A 17,585-nucleotide genomic window follows, 5' to 3' on the forward strand; every position below is an offset into this window, starting at 1 on the left:
TTAAACCAATCAGATCATCTGTATCTGAACGTGAGATCTATCGAGATATCCGCCATTTTCTCCCACGCCGGAGAATGTGGCTATAATTTTATGAAAAGATCATAATAATTTACCAATTTGAACAATTTTTTCCACAAAGGTTGACTATGGAGGCAGTCAGAGCTTTTAATAATGAGGTTAGTAAAAAGTCTTATGGATTCTATTGTATGCATTTATGAAACATGATTTTTTATCGTTTGTCCTCCGAGTCCGAAATTTTTCACGATTTTTATCCTCAAACATATTGTTACATGTATGCAATCATTTTAATAAATCTTGTATCATTAATCTACGGTAATCATTCACGTTTTAATAAAACGGGTTAATATAAATTATTAGTGAAAATTATGTCTGGATACCCCACCCACTTTATTTTGATAAGAAATGGAACTTTCTTTTATTGAATATTTAATCCTAATGGTTCACTGTAAGTGTAAGAAGATATACGTACTTGTTACTGCATTCGTTATATGCGAAATTGGTGTGTGTAAAGAAATTGTAGAGATTTACACAAAATAAATTTGTATCAAAATATATGTGATGTATGAGCCGATGTATGATTCTATGAATAAGACTGGTCCAAACATGTGAAATATAAAATGTAGAAGTTCTGTTACACTTCCAATAACTTATGAGCAATGTTTTCTTGTTTTTGCAGCTGTCTGGCTTGTATGAGACGAAACCACCAGTCTCTCGAGCCAAAATGGCCAATGTGACCAAAGGTGCAATAAAAGCCATCAAGTTCTACAAACATGTTGTCCAAAGTGTGGAAAAATTTATCCAAAAGGTAAATAAATTATGCTTTTGCTACAATATGAATAGAAAAATACATATTTGATGTCAATCTTGTGTTGAAATAGTAATATGATTAAACATCCATTATTAATAATCAGATAAATATTAAATGATAAATAATCAACATTATCCTCAATATGAAAATACCAATTATATAAAATGATAATTTGTCAGGCTTTTCCAATGTGCAGTATTTCATTTTCAATGAATGATGATTACCATTAAGTGTTTAAAATGCCATTTTTGACTTTATATGTAATGAATCTCTCTTTGTAGTGCAAGCCAGAATATAAAGTACCAGGCTTATACGTGATAGACTCTGTTGTTAGGCAGTCACGACATCAGTTTGGGTCACAGAAAGATGTGTTTGCACCGAGATTCACGAAAAATATCATAACAACATTCCAGAACCTGTTCAAGTGTCCCGGTGAAGAAAGGGTAAGGAATTGTAGCTTAACTAATAGATTGTGAATGGAATTTTAATTGAGTATTTTCACATAGTAAATGATGTCAGAATGTTATTTCTTGTTGTGTTGTCCTTTCTTTGCATTGTGGTTGAAGCACAACTAAAATGCATAGTTTAAAAAAAAATGATAATATTAATTCATCATTTTCATGGCATTTTGTTTTAAATTATTAAGTATTTTGTCTGCTACTTTTTTTTGGTTTTTCAACAACTAAGTTTTATATTGTTAGCTTTAGACAATGTTATATTTTTTGTTATTGTTTACAGAGTAAGATTGTGAGAGTGCTTAATCTGTGGCAGAAGAATGATGTTTTCCCCAGTGAGATTGTACAACCACTACTAGATCTGGCTGCTGATCCAACGAAACCATCCCTCATTGCTGCTGGTAATGACTTTCAGTCAACCTGTTAATTAATTCCAAGGAAAATTACACAAATGGGATGTTCTAACTTCTAGAGTAGATTCTGTTTATATTTTACCAACACTGGCACTTGCTTATAAAGATAATCTTGAAATAACTTGTACCAAAGTGATTCCTGTATAATATAATCTAGGCTTTCTTGTGCTGTGAAATAGTCTTGATATTTACTTGGCATTCCAAGATAAACTTTACTGACATTGAAAATCTTGAACAATTTCTTTGGTAGTTATTCAGTTTGGTTTAAAATTTAGATATATAGACTTACGGTAAATGAAATGTCGTGTTTACAATTATTATGCCCCCATTTCGAAGAAAAGGGGGTATATTGCTTTGCACTTGTCGGTCCGTCGGTCTGTCGGTCCGTCGGTCCGTAGACCAAATGGTTTCCGAGTGATAACTAAAGAACCCTTAGGCCTAGGAACTTCAAACTTGGTATGGTGATTGGTCATGACCAGTAGATGACCCCTATTGATTTTGGGGTCAAGGGGTTAAAGGTCAAGGTCACATTGACCTTGTAAGCAAAAACGGTTTCCGATCAATAACTAAAGAACCTTAAGGCCTAGGAACTTCAAACTTGGTATGGTGATTGGTCATGATCAGTAGATGACCCCTATTGATTTTGGGGTCAAGGGGTCAAAGGTCAAGGTCACATTGACCTTGTAAGCAAAAACGGTTTCCGATCAATAACTAAAGAACTTGAAGGCCTAGGAACTTCAAACTTGGTATGGTGATTGGTCATGATCAGTAGATGACCCCTATTGATTTTGGGGTCAAGGGGTCAAAGGTCAAGGTCACATTGACCTCTTAGGTAAAAACGGTTTCTGATCAATAACTAAAGAACCCTTAGGCCTACGAACTTCAAACCTGGTATGGTGATTGGTCATGACCAGCAGATTACCCCTATTGATATTGGGGTTAAGGGGTCAAAGGGCAAGGTCACATTGACCTTGTAGGTAAAAATGCTTTCCAATCAATAACTTAAGAACCCTTAAGCCTACGAACTTCAAACTTGGTATGGTGATTGGTCATGACCAGCAGATGACCTATTGATTTTGGGGTCAAGGGGTCAAAGGTCAAGGTCACATTGACCTTGTAGGTAAAAACATTTTCCGATCAATTAACTAAAAACGCTTAGGCCTAGGAACTTCAAACTTTGTATGATGATTGGTCGTGACCAGCAGATGACCCCTATTGAGTTTTGGGTCAAGGGATCAAAGATCAAGGTCACATTGACCTTGTAAGTAAAAACGGTTTTTTGATCAATAACTTAAGAACGCTTAGGCCTAGGAACTTCAAACTTGGTATGGTGATTTGTCATGACCAACAGATTACCCCTATTGATTTTGGGATCAAGGGGTCCAAGGTCAAGGTCACATTGACATTGTAAGTAAAAACGGTTTCAGATCAATAACTAAAGAACCATTCGGCCTAGGAACTTCAAACTTGGCATGGTGATTGGTCATGAGCAGCAGATGACCCCTATTGATTTTGGGGTCAAAGGTCAAGGTCACATTGACCTTGTATGTTAAAAACGGTTTCTGATCAATTAACTAAAAACGCTTAGGCCTAGGAACTTCAAACTTTGTATGATGATTGGTTGTGACCAGCAGATGACCCCTATTGAGTTTTGGGTCAAGGGGTCAAAGGTTAAGATCATGACCAGTAGATACTTGATAACCCTTATTAATTGTTTGATCACTGGGTCAGAAGTCATGCATAATAACCTTATCACATGACTAATTGGCTGCTGATAGGGGGCATACATGTTTTACAAACATATCTTGTTTGTTTTTGTATTTAGCTCAAGCAGCTGTAGATGGAGTTTTAGCAGCAAGTGGAAAACCAAGTAGTAGTTCACAACAACAACAGCAACAACACCATCATCATCATCAGCAGTCCCATCATGCTGCACCAGCAGGGGGCGGAGATACTGGAGATGACGGTATGAACCAAGCTGCTGCGGAGAGTATGCTGGCAACACAGAATGATATGTTGAACACTGTTACTCAACTGCTGCAACAAACAAACTCGGTATTAAAGTTTATAGAAGATCTCTCATTTAAAACTTGGTCTGTCTACAATTAAAGACTTAAGTCTAGCTATTTAACAGCTACAGCAGTTTGTTAATGCTAAGCCAAATACTATACTTCTTGTGTCTGTTTTAGTGGTTTTAAAAATTATGACCCATTGTTAGTAAGTTGCATAAAAAACATAGTAATTAATGAAAGACATCGGCTTCTTTTAGAAACTGTTAAATTTAGAGTAATCTTTTAAACTTTTTGTAAGTGCATTGTGGATTATTATTCATTGCCTCGCATAAAGTGCACAACATTTCACTAATTGAACCTCCCATTTTTTTCCAGGGTAGTACAAGTTTAAGCGCTCAGCAACAGTCCCTTCAGCAGTTGCAGCTCCTTCAGCAGCAGTTGATACAGCAAACGGCACTCATGCAACAACCATCGGGGGGTGCCCCTCTAATAGACGCTAACCTGTTGGCCCAGATACAAGCGTTGACAAATCAGCTGCTTCAAAAAACTGAAGCTAAGCCAGATGATGGCGGATTTAATAAGGTATTTTATACATCTTTAATATGCTTGGATTTGTGTAATGGATTTGCTCTGCTTTTAATATGATAACAGTATATACCTCAGACTGAAGAGACCTCCTAGCTGAGTGGTAATGGTCACAACATCTCTTACTACTGGTTTGAATCACATCAGGGACAAAAAAAACAACAAGCAGGATGGACTTGCTCTTTATTTGATGTAAAGGTTAATTTCTTTCTTGGTTCCAGCAGATTCAGATAGTTACATGTTAAGTACAGAGTAGTTTTAGGTATGTGTTTTTTTTTGTTTTGTTTTTTTTTACAAAAATGGATTTAATTTTTAATACTTTCAATTCTTTAATTATTATTGTTATTATTATTTGCTAAAATCTTCTATCTGTTACCTGGATATGTTTGTGCAATTACAGAAACTTCTTGACTTTGACTATGGAGAGAGTGATGATGAAGAAGATAGAAGACCGCCACAGCAGAACCTTACTGGGTTTGTCTATTATTTCAAATTATCCTTTTCATATGAACAAAAATGATAAATAATATTATAGTTACATAAAACAATGACATAAATTTGCATTAGATTGAATTAGTGGCTGCCCACTCCATAAACTTACGCAGGCAGGATATTACCAGCTACTGCAGAATTCATCATTGAATTCTCAGACAAAACTTCTTATTTTATGATTAAATTTTGTATTAGGTGGTGAAATGCATATAGAAAAATGTGGAAATCAAGGAAAAGGTTTAACACAGTTAATGTGAAGTATCTATGTTTTAGAGGAAGAAAAAAAGAAACACAATACATGTTCTTTTAAGTTTAACTTTTACGGTACTGAAATGGACAGTGATTAGGTACCAGTATCAAGCCAAGCAAGTCTGCATATCCGTGCAGTCTGATTGGACTCTACTCTGCTTACTGTCTTGAAATTTTATCTTGATATCCCTGAAATTGATAATGAACAGCAGGTAATGGGTTAAAAACAGATTTCGGGCATGCAGTTTTATGAATTCAGCGTGTTCACTAGCCATGAAATCCTGAGGGTCATTTTGACTAAGTTTTATCGACTACAAACTTTGGCCCTCCAGTTAATATCCTGAGGGTCAAATCAGGCCTTTTGGAAATTTGAAGGGTCAAAGAGTCATTTTAAGGGTCAAACGGACACCCAGATGATTAAGCCTGCATTTTGTAGATATGTATTCTGTTATGATAGGAACCAGAGGAAAGGATAGATACATGAAATTTCTCGTTTTTAAATTAGCACAATAATCTTTGCAGGTGTTTATAAGGAAGTTGACCACTCTATTTAATATAGAGATTTTCATGGTATTCTGGATGTACATTTTGATAAAGACGTACCATAGTAACAATGAGTAAATCACTAGAATAATCAGTTACTGATTCTCGATTTTAAACATAATTAATTACAGAGATGTACAGACAATCCTGAATGACTCTGGTCTGATGCAGCAGATACATCAGGTTTCACAGACCATACAGAAAAATAATGAGTATACAACGGAGCTTACAGAACAAGAGAAGAGACGTAGAATACTCGAGCAGCAACAGGCGGAATTTGATCACCAAATAGCACAGGTATATACTTAAATAGTATCAGTGTGCAAATTTAGTGGTGGCATACAAGCCCATGGCTTACCATTTAAGACTTTCTATTGTTTTTCTTCATATATAGTCTTGAAAATATCCTTATATAATGAATTGTCGTATAAATAGGGGTGAATCTACTTCTACTTTTTAGTTTAGATTAGAAATAGGAAATTACTGTAACTTTTATGTTAGTTTATACATACTGTACTATTAAGTTTATTTGGGAAACAGGGTTTTGCAAGTTTTATAGATGACTTTTAAGAGCTTACCAGTAATTGACAATGTGTGTATATGAGAAGGCATGGCTGTGACCATCTTACGACTCAAACCTATGATTCCTGTGTTGATAGTACAAATAACTTAATCACTAGGCCACCACTTCACTTTAGTTTAAGAAAGTGAAATAATAATAATTTCTTGAAATGATTTACTTGGTAAAAAATCATTTAGTATTAGGTATGTAGTAAAACAGTTTTTTATTTTATTTGTTGTCAGTGTCTTGTTGCATGAGTTTTTTTACAGTGAAATCATTTCAGAAGAACTGTACTTGTTATTTATACAACAGTTTTGATATTGTGGTAAATTTTTTAAACAAATATTGTATACCAGTTTACAAACCCTAAATGCAAACAGTAATTTCAAAGAAATGGTTTCACGCATGTGCACTTAACATAGATTAGTTGTGTATTTATACTAACACCATATTGGCAATATGAAAGGGTGTTGAGCAACCACCTCTACCTTTTGGTTCCCAGCCACCAGCCCCGGATGCTGAATATGCAGAGGAAGGGGAGTATATGGAAGAAGTTCAAGATGAAGATTTCCGCGAGCACCAGCAATTCCGAGACAGAGATGACCGAGATAGACGTGACCGACGCCGCAAGTCAAGGGATAGATCTAGGTCAAGGTATTGTTTTAAATTAGTCTATGAAAAAATGGTTAATTATTACATACAAGACCAGGAACATTAGGTTATTTCATTTAAGAAAGATTTGTAAAGTGCTATTGAATGTAGTTTTCATTTGTGACAGAAATAATGAGAAATTGTTATGTCAAGTCACAAGATTAGTAGTTAAATACCCATACAAATGAAGAAATAAAATCTCATAATAGATGTGAAGGAAAGTCATTTAAAAATGAAATTTTTTATGTTCAGAAAAATATCTTTTTTACTGTCATGAAATATGATTCTTATAGAATCTTTCCCTTGAAAGATATAGTCATATATACGATATCCTGCAGAAAGAAAATAAATGATTTTAAGAGAATTCGATTTAGTGGTCCTCACTTAAAGTATACAAGTATATAAGAAACACATGATGATTCCTAATTTCAACATTTTTCAGACACAAACATTTGCAGATTTAAAGCCAGTACTCGTAATGTTTTTGGACTATTATCTAGTTTCACTGTATATGTTACTTTCTGTTGTAGTTAATTTATAAACTGTAAATGATTTTGTTTATTTGCAGAACACCCAAAAGACGTAGAAGATCTCGGTCAAGAGATCGTAGACGAAGATCCAGATCTAGAGATCGCCATAGGAGGTCAAGGTAAGAATGTTGACTTTTTGATATATTTATTAAAATTGGATGAAATAAATAAAAACATCACTATTTTCTTTTGTTGGATTTATGACTCCCAACTCGGAACTATGAAATTAGCCACTTAAATTTTGGATATAAATAAGAAATAACTTAACACAACTACAAATACTTGTTGTTCATATGAAATTGGCATTACATACTTATGTCCCACTTTCCAGACTTTAAAAATTACTTTACTGCTATGGTAATCCCACTATGTAATGACATTGTATATGTGGATCATAATTGAGGATTTTTTGTAGGTCAAAAGATAGAGAAAAGAAAGAAAGGGAACGAGATAGGAAGAAAAAGGGCCTTCCTCTGGTTAGAGCTAATTTTGTTACCAGTAAGTTGTTGGGGTTTTTATTTGAAATGTAAACAGTTAAATGCCTGGTTCTTGAGTGTAGATTTTCATTTTCTATGTAAAGATGTAATTCTTCTTAAATTTCAATTTATTTGCCAGAAGTGGGATTTTAGCTGTTTCTTTCTATGACCTAAATTTCATTCCAGATTAAAATATTTAAAAATATTATATTTTTGCAAAATAAACTTTTTATCTTTCTAGAGTTTGATAAAACAAATATCTGTCCAGATTGTAAATATATGCAATTTTATTGAACTGTTAAATTAAGCATGGTTAATATTCATTATTTTCAGTTTGCACAACTACTATATGGATAGGTCATTTAAATAAGTTTACATCAGAAGAGGAGCTTAAAACAGAACTAGAGAGATATGGCCCTGTAGAAAATATCAATGTAAGTTAATAAAACAGCTTGGTGTAATGGTTATTTTGATTATTGTGCTGACATTTTTGGGTTCGGTAGGAAGGGAACAGTAAAATGTAAAAAAAAGACAAGTTTAAAAACAATGGAATAGAGCTGTGAAAATATGATTATAGAGCAGCAATGTTGTTTCTGGGTTAAAATTGTTTTGTAATACTAGGCAAAGTAGAATTAAATTGTGGGCAATTTAGAAAAATGAAGAGGATTAATCAATGTTAGAACTCAAGATCTTTATTATTGATAGAACTTGTTGAAAAGTGAATTTCAGTTGAAGATAAGAATGTATCCAATTGGGGGGTGGGGGATGTTTGAAACTGTTCTGTAAATGTCAGAATATAGAAAGTCAAGAAATTTTGTTTGTTAAAAGTAGATTTTAAACATAGAATGAGTAAAAAGAAGTTAAAATAACATAGAATATCTTTTTTATCTTCACAGATGGTTCCTCCAAGAGGTTGTGCTTATGTAGTAATGACAAACCGTAAGGACGCCTTCAAGGCAATCGACAGACTTAAAGGGCATAAATTGAATGGCAGTGCTTTGAAGGTAAACAGATGGAAACTGTAGAAAAACTAGACTAAAAGAATCTTACACCGGCTGCTGTTAAAGATCAGAATATCTAGCTTGAGGGTAACTTTACGGCAGTTACAAAGCTGTCAAGTTTCCGCTTTTCAGTTACATGAGAGCTAGATATTCTCATCTGTGACAACAGCCAATCCAAGATTCTTTTTCTTGCATATAACATATGACATATATTAAAGAAAATATAACAATTTATTTTTTCATTTAGCATATTTCTTGGAGTAGGGTATAAATTTACAACTTCATTCATGATGGCAAATTAATGTCATCCGTAGGTCCCACTTCATCAATAAAAGGTGTGCTGGAATGATATAATTTAAAGTACAAGATTGTCTAACACATGGGTGTAAGACAGGTTTTTTCTGGCACCAGTGTGAATAGTAGATAATCCTATCTGATTAACAATATATTGCTTTGTTTTAACCCATGCACAGCCATCTTATAGGTGACTGCAGTTCAGACTGCCATGGTCACAAAAATTGACATACATTAGAATATATGAATTTTAAAGCTGCACGCCTTCCGATGAGCCAAAATATTTCAAGAAAATCAATATTGAGAAAAATGTACTAAAATTTTAAGAAAGGTAAAAACATTCAAGATCTAAGTTATATTTTTCATGTTATGTGCGGTTTAAGACTGATTTTGCAGTATTTTATTAACATATTTCTACTGCATTATTATCGCAGTAAAGACTATTTTTGCATATGTTGACAATTTTTTGGTAATTTTCTTGGATTGCAAGTGTCATTTGGAATATGTGAATTACTTTATATGTTCACCTCAAAATATTTTACTTTTGAATACATTTCCAAAATTTTCATGAAAATTAACATGAATCTGGAGGCGTGCTGCTTTAAATCTAATTTTTGATTTAATTAATTAGATTTTTTTTAAGTTCTTTAATGAATGGACTATTCCCATTTCAAAAAGGGGAAATCAGTTACTCATATTCAACAACTTAGGAGTTACTTTCTATCTTACAATGTGGAGATAGTTGATATTTATTATATTTTACAGACTGCCTGGGCACAGAGTACTGGTATACGTGAGTCAGAGTTCAAGGACAGCTGGGATTTAGATGAAGGGTCAATGTATTTACCGTGGGACAATCTACCAAAAGACTTAACACACTTTCTTGATGGTGCCATCATAGATGGAGCCTCACTACCTGAACACCTCAAAGGTAATTCACTCACATGAGTGTATAATGCTTCCATGTATTTAATGCTCTTTAGACTTCAGTATGTGAAATTTGCATGAAGAGATCCCACTAGGATGAAATCTTGCTATAATTGGACATTAAAATTAGTGTTATTATACAAGGCACCAAATCTTGACCTGGAGTGAGATAGCATATAAGAATATTTTGTAATTTTTACATCAGATTTTGAAGTGAGTTGGTACACTGATAGGAAACTATTTTGTAATCAGAGTCATTGGTGCCTTCCATCAGGCATGGAAATAATAATTTTTTGTCACGATCCCGGACATTGATTCATAGTTATTTATCTCTCACTGCTGATCATGAGGGATTAATAGTTGGTCAGTACAGTGAAATTGGCAAGTACTGGTTAGTTATCCAGGACAGACGGTAAAGTGGACCAACTGACGATATATGAACTAAAATGTGTACCTTAGGCACAAAGTCACTGACAATTTTTGCTTCATGTTCTTGCTTTTGAGTTGAATAAATATGTGTATTAACATAGTGGATGTATTTCAGATATCCCAACAGAAAAAGTTAAAATAGAACAATCAGAACAGACTACCACCACTGCTGGTCAGGTATCCAATTCGGCTGGAATGATTAGCATGCCAGGCCAACCACAGTTACCCCAGATGCCAGGTCAACCACCAATGATGGGTAAGTTACTAGTTGAAGATATTTTGCGAGTCATGTGATTAACTACATTGATAGTTATTATTGTTTGGCATATTAGTTATCAGAAAACTCTGATATAGCAAACTGCATAGCAACAACTATGGCTGTAAAGTTGTTTCTCATAGTTATGAGATATGTGACCAAAATAAACTACTTAAAGACATGAGAAATTTTGGATATTTTTACCTATTTCAGAAATGTTAACATTGTACGTTTTGTTTTGACACAAGTATATTTATGACTAAGAAGGCTGATATGTTATTACAGGTATGATGCCAGGGAACATGCCACCTATGCCAGGTATGATGCCTGGAATGATGATGCCAATGCAGAGGCCAGTAGTGCCAGGCATGCCACCTCAACCCATGACCATGACCCCAGGAGCACCACCCCAAATGATGCCAGGATCTCAAGTCCCAACCATGCCAGGAGTCCGACCTGTAAGATTTAATGTTTTTGACATTCATTATTTTTTATAATTCAAAAATCTTTCAAGAAATGGAATTGTAAGAAGATAAAAATTTAGGACATGTATGAGTGCTTGAAAAAGCATAATACCAATGTAATTAAGTCATTTCAAGGATTGGGAAAAAACTTATGGGGGAAAAAAACGAAGGAAAGTTTTAGAATCACATATAAAATGTATAAAACTATATTATCTGCTGCCTATAGTTTATAAGTATTGTTTGATTTTTTTTTTGAAAAGAATGATAATAATACTGTATGTTTGAATATTTCCTTAACAAATGTCTTAAATCTTTCAAGTTAGGAATCCTTGACTATTTCTTCTTTTACAGCCTGGTGCAGGAGTAATACCTCAAATGCCAGCCATGAGTATACCCAGTACAGCAGCTGCCAACTCCCTAGCACAAACCATACAAAATATCATGTCTACAACAGCTGGTAATTTCTTGTTTGTAACATCTTGTTAGGCATTTTCCGACTATAATAAGCTCCTATTTAAGTTCATCATAGTATTGCCTGCATTGCTTTGCACTGGCTTTTTTTTTACCCATAAACTTGATTGCACCCTGAAATGGTGATTGAACCAGAAACCTTATTCTACAAAATTTTATCATGACAGTAAATTGTGTTAAGTATTTCTTGAAACTTTAATGAGATGTAATTTTGATAAAAAAAATGTCAATTTACCAAAGTTAAATTGATGAAGTGATAAAAAGATCAAAGGTAAACATGAGAGATTTATGTATTTTCAGGTGTTATACCAAGCTCTCCATCAGTGCCACCACGGCCTACTGGGCTTTTACCTGGAATGAGCCCTGGTGGTCCCAGATTTGGCTTCAATCCTAACATGCCACCACCTGGGTTCAGACTTCCACCACCAGGTTTTGGGAGTCCGATGAGACCACTTTTAGGTGGTCCTCCGGCTAGTATGCCACCAGTTACCAAACAATCAGAGTCTAGTCAGCTAGGTGAGCGCTTATCAATGCTGGCTGGTCAAGGAACTAAACAGCCAGAGATGGCGTGGCCACCAGACAGCAATGATAAAGATGATGACATGGAAGAAGACGATGATATAAATGAAGACAGATCAGAAATAATTCAAAACAATACCTCGTTGCCCCCTGGCGGTCAGTTTGGAAGAGCTGCAAATATGCCACCTAGAGGTATGGATCAGTCTCCTATGAGAATGATGGGACCTCCACCTCCTGGAGGGTTTCCACCAGGTGGGCCTCCTGGTCCAACTAATCAACCATGGAACATGCCCCCGAGAATGGGAGGGCCAAGAGGAATGAGGCCCCCAATGGGGGGCCCTAATATGGGCCCAATGGGAAATCAAGACAGATTTGGTGGACCTATGAATCAAATGATGGGCGGTCCAGGGCCTAGAGGGCCGCCTTTTATGGGAAATATGCCAGGAGGACCAGGTTTTCAACGTTTTGGTGGCCCAAGGGGTCCTGGAAACATTAGAGGTCCAGTGTCGCTGCTGGATCTTGATTTAAAACCAAAAGACACTTTTGTTGGCGAATCATTCAAAAATGAGGAAGGGTCAATTCCTGAAGAAGATATGGTTGAAGAGGAAGATACTAATATTCAAGAGGAAAATTATAATGAAAATGAACAGGACGAACCTGAAGAAGGGTCAAATGATTGTTATCCGTTTAATAACTGGACATCGGTGAATAGAAATAACAATGGTGACAGAAATAGAGACAGGTCTGGTGGGTATGATAGGTCAAACAGAGGACGTGATCGTGAACGAGATAGGGATGATGACGACAGGGATCACGACAGGCGTGACTCAAGGGATAGAGATAGACATAGATCACGTGATCATGGAAGATCACGTGAAAGAGATCGCAGTCGGGAGAGAGAACGTGATCGTGGTGACAGAGACCGTGATTGGAAGCGAAGAGATGACCGGCGTGATGACAGACGTGACAGAGACCGTGATCGTAGTGATAGAGACCGGTCACGAAAAAGTAGATGGAGTGATAATGATATTGAGAAACAAAATACAGAGGAAAAATCAGACGATGCAACATTAGCTCAAGGAGAAAAGAAAGTAACAGATGCTGGAGAAGAAACTAATGTTGAAAATTCAGGAAGTATACCAGAAATTGTGCCACCAGCTGAGCCCAGTGAAAAAGTTATTGAAAAAGTTAGTAATGATAATGAAAATAGTAATGTTACACAAGAAGCAACTGATAATAAAAATAGTGAAGTTTTAAATGAAAGTGTTAACGAAACTAAAAATGAAGATTTAGATAACAACACCAATAATAACAAAGAAAATATAGAACAGGATGAAAACATCGAGCAAAATGCCAATATAGAGAAAACTGAAGTCTCAGAAGACATAAAGCAGATGGAAAATGGAAATGAATCCAGTCAAAATAATGGCCCAATTAGTGAGGATAAAATAGAAACAGTGTCAGAAAATAAAAATGTAGAACCTGAAAAAGTTTCAGGTGAATGTACAGAAAATGTGCAACAAAATGTTGACATGGACTTGGAAGAAGGTGAAATATCGAGCTAGGGTTAATCAGTGTTATAGTTTTCTCATGGAGTGTGTTCATTACATTACTTGGAATGAATAAATAACGTCTTTCAGAATGTTCTAATGTCAGCATTTTTCACTCATGTATGGATGCAAAAATGTTTCCTTTTCATGCTTATGCAAGAATGTGACCAGTTGTCATATCATAAACATTTAAGATGATTGAAAAAAAAATGAAGAAAAAAATGCTTGTTTTGAGCAGTACTGGTGCTGAAAATATCTAAGTAATAATTATTTTGGGTTCAGAAAGAAATTGAAGAATTGTTAATTCAGTGGTTCATTAATGGAAAAATACAACATGTATTTTTCATAGCTTTTTTTTTCTTTTCTGTTATAACATTTGATGATTTTTATTTTTTACATTTGATGAAATCATTTGTTAACCAAAGTCATGAGTTTAAAATTGTTAAATTGTTTTTTTTTTCTCAAATGGATTGTTTTTTTAAAGTTTTAAGAAAATGTTCCTTTGTTTAATAGCTATCATGTTACAAGTAAGGTGTGTAAGTTTTACACATTGAGATATTTGTTGATTCTCTTTGACATTCTTCAGCACACAATGTTCTTTTTGTATTTTGATATTTGTGGGAATAATGGCCAATCTATCATATTAATGGGGAAATAAGACATAAACTTTCATTTTCTTTTTAATTCATTATCTACAAAGACCTGGAATGGATTACTATACTTAAGTGCCAATATTGATGAAATTAGAATTGAATACATATGCTATTGATAGGTTGGGACTAGAAATTTTTTATTATTATTCAACATAAATTTTATTACCAGTAACAGTTCATTCGGATATCTACTAATTTTACAAATTACCTTAATCGGCTTTTTACTAGTTATCTTTAATTCTTTGGGTTTGGTGCTACAAACCAGAAAATCAAGACTAATCTTGAACCTTGCATGTTGGTCATTTTCATTTCAATTTGGCATTGGCAAAGCGACATGCCAGATTTTTATACAAGATTTCATTCTCATTATTTTGTGCATTCAGCCTCATCTTTTCATGTAACTGTAAAAATGTCATTACTGGTGCAAACGTTGTAATTCTATAAGCAGATGTGATGGTGAAAACATAGTGTATTTTATTTGTAAATTTCCGCAATTTTATATTTTATAAAATAATTGATTTAAAATTTATCTTTGCATGCATTATTATGCAAATGCGTATAATGAATTGTGATCTCCTCTATGGGGAAGAAAAAGTATGGAAAAAAACCTAGAAAAAAATAAATAAAACAAAATAATTGTTTCTTTGTACATTATAATTCAAAAGCATATATGATTATTCTGTGGCAATATGTGTGTCTGATATTGTTGGAATGATCATGGATTTTTTTAATCCGATCAGTCGAAAAATAATGATGTCAGTTTCCAAAGTTTTTGACAAGTAAAGCTGCCCCTGGTCTTGTTAGCCATAATGTAGGCCAGTCTTTATTACATTTACAACAAGGTTAAACATCCTAGTCTATGTTTATGTCACGAAAAATATATCGATAATGGTCACTCCTTTGCCATAAAAAGTATATCCATAAAAGAAAAGACTTAAGTGGTCATCGAACCTTTGACATAGAGGAATCCAGTCATTAACCTTAAGATGCTCCCAACGGTCGACCACCCCATGATGTACCTTTTTGCCAGTTGATCAAGTCAAGGTAGGAAAATAAGTGTAGATATTGAAAGTTTGCTGACATTTTCTGTTGTGTTTCATTCATGCTACATTTAACTTTGAATAAAATTTGAAAATTTATTTCCTTTTCCATTTGATGACTTGGATCCTTTTTGTTGAAACTACAAATTTACAGTTTTTGAGTGATTTTGAATACATAAAATTTCACATGGTAAAATTGGTTGAAGTTGCTGTTAAGGAACAAAATGATGTTTTATTCTGAGTTAAGTGTAGTTTTGGTTAAGAATTGTTTTATGTGCTTGTGTAGTTTGTCCAATTTGTAAAGATGAAAATTTTTTGGATTTTCCTTATCCTTAAAAATGTTTATATTTCAAGTCCCTTTCAAATGTTATTTATGTATATTGCTTTTGTATATTGTATTGTTAAGGGAAGAATGATGTTATAAGGTAGGTTATATTATGTATATATTTCAACGCTGGAGGATTCTACAGGAAAAATTGGACAGAAATTCGGGGATAATATGAGGAAAATGACATTGACTTTTGAGAAGTGTGTTTTGCAGTGAGGTATGTGAACATTGACAAATTGTATATATGATTTAGTTTAGTTTATATATTAGTGTATTCATTATATAGATCGAAATAAAAGTTTTGTACAGTTATATATGGTTGAACTTTGTCTGGCTGAGCTTTGACACTTAAAAAGTAAAGGATTGCAGGGAGAGCACTATGTTTTAACCATAGAAAAAATAACCTGATTAAGTTGTACCAGTAACGTCTTTAGTCAAGAGATAAATGCAAAAATATTGAAAACTTAATTTGTTCATTTAATTAGGGGATAAATTGATATACACTTGGAATGACCACTGTCTTTATTGAAAATGTAATGGTTTTATGTAAAGTATTGTATTTTAGTCCAAATAAAGATTTTATTTCTTGTTATTAAATTCAAACAACATTCCAACAAAAAGGCAGTATTTTTAGGAAGATGAAAATGTGCACTAAAAAAATAGATTTTGAGCTAAGCCCAATGCAATAATCGTGACCTATTCTTTTGTTGATACATCTGATGAAAAACTAGGTCACAGGAGCTAGAAAAAGAAAAATATTATCAAAGAACCTGTAACACAATTTTTTCATGGTTTTATTTCATAAATAGGATGCTCAAATTAAGATTTGTCAATATTGCAAGTACCAATAAGCATTATTTATAAAGATACTACCCAATTTAACATTTCATGTAAATAAAGGGAGATAATTAGAAAATTCTAAGTCAAATTTTCCAATAAGAAATGAATGCATGTAATTTAATGATTAAATATAATGTGCACAAATATTTGCAGTACACATTTTACATATTCTTCAATGTTTGAAAAAAAATTTATTTGCATAATTATATACATATACTATAATTTTTTGCAAAAGTGGTATACACACAGTAACAATATCAATCACAGAACTACTGTAGTGCCATATTTTAGGCTATATAGCAATCCAATAACACAATGATTGTTGCACTTATATATCTTGTATAGTACAAGTTTTCAAAGGGATATTAAATTTTTTACCTTAATGTCATGAATTTGGACAATACATATTTCAATTTAACATGCTAAGAAATGGTTACATCCACACAATATTATTTCCAATAAAATTAAGTAAATACATATTTTTTTAAAGCAACAGTAGATTAGATTTGATAGGCTTGAACTTGGAAGTATTATCTCTTAAGTACATTTACCAATTTAAGGCAATGTTTTTAGAGGATACAACATTCATTAATGCACTATTCAACAGAAAAAAAAATTTAAACTCCTTATTTTATAATGACTTCAAATTGTTGTAAATATACAGCAGCATGTTTGAAACATTCTTTGCTCTTTTAAAAGCTTCTTTGCTTAAGAGTTTTTCTAAATGAGCCACTTTAATAGCTCATTGCTTTAAAGTAATAAGTACTCGCGATTCTGAATTTATTGCAAAAATATGCATAAAATGCATACTAACTTGAAGCACGATGACAAAAATTTTTGTTTCCAGTGAATCTTTTGAAAATGTAGATACTTTCATTTTCCTAAAAGTTTTCTTTAATTACAAATGACCTGTTTTAGTTGAGTTTTAAAAATATATCAGTTTCCTAAAATGGTTATTTCACTTGTAATAATGAAATTAATCATTTGAAATTTACTCGTTTGAATTTTTAGCCCCG

The 17,585-nt window shown here is 33.5% G+C and overlaps 1 protein-coding gene across 2 annotated transcripts; it reads left to right on the forward strand.

The window, feature by feature from the left end:
* The first annotated feature begins 15 nt into the window (after nucleotides 1-15).
* On the forward strand, nucleotides 16-16,041 carry LOC132743823 (SR-related and CTD-associated factor 4-like). Of its 2 annotated transcripts, none has more exons than XM_060732391.1 (18): nucleotides 16-176; nucleotides 698-826; nucleotides 1,111-1,272; nucleotides 1,568-1,685; nucleotides 3,523-3,752; nucleotides 4,085-4,291; nucleotides 4,695-4,768; nucleotides 5,710-5,875; nucleotides 6,607-6,794; nucleotides 7,360-7,440; nucleotides 7,737-7,819; nucleotides 8,131-8,231; nucleotides 8,694-8,801; nucleotides 9,858-10,023; nucleotides 10,564-10,704; nucleotides 10,990-11,162; nucleotides 11,520-11,625; nucleotides 11,940-16,041. In XM_060732391.1, exons 1-18 carry the CDS (start codon nucleotides 147-149, stop codon nucleotides 13,721-13,723), a joined length of 4,047 nt encoding a protein of 1,348 aa, XP_060588374.1. In that variant the 5' UTR covers nucleotides 16-146; the 3' UTR covers nucleotides 13,724-16,041. The 2 variants fall into 2 exon arrangements, with proteins under 2 accessions (XP_060588374.1, XP_060588375.1); XM_060732392.1 differs by having other exon boundaries at nucleotides 6,643-6,794.
* Nucleotides 16,042-17,585: the final 1,544 nt, after the last annotated feature.

The sequence above is a fragment of the Ruditapes philippinarum genome, unplaced genomic scaffold (assembly GCF_026571515.1).
Source record: "Ruditapes philippinarum isolate M1 unplaced genomic scaffold, ASM2657151v2 ctg412_1_1_1_1, whole genome shotgun sequence".
Taxonomy (NCBI): Eukaryota; Metazoa; Mollusca; class Bivalvia; order Venerida; family Veneridae; genus Ruditapes; species Ruditapes philippinarum.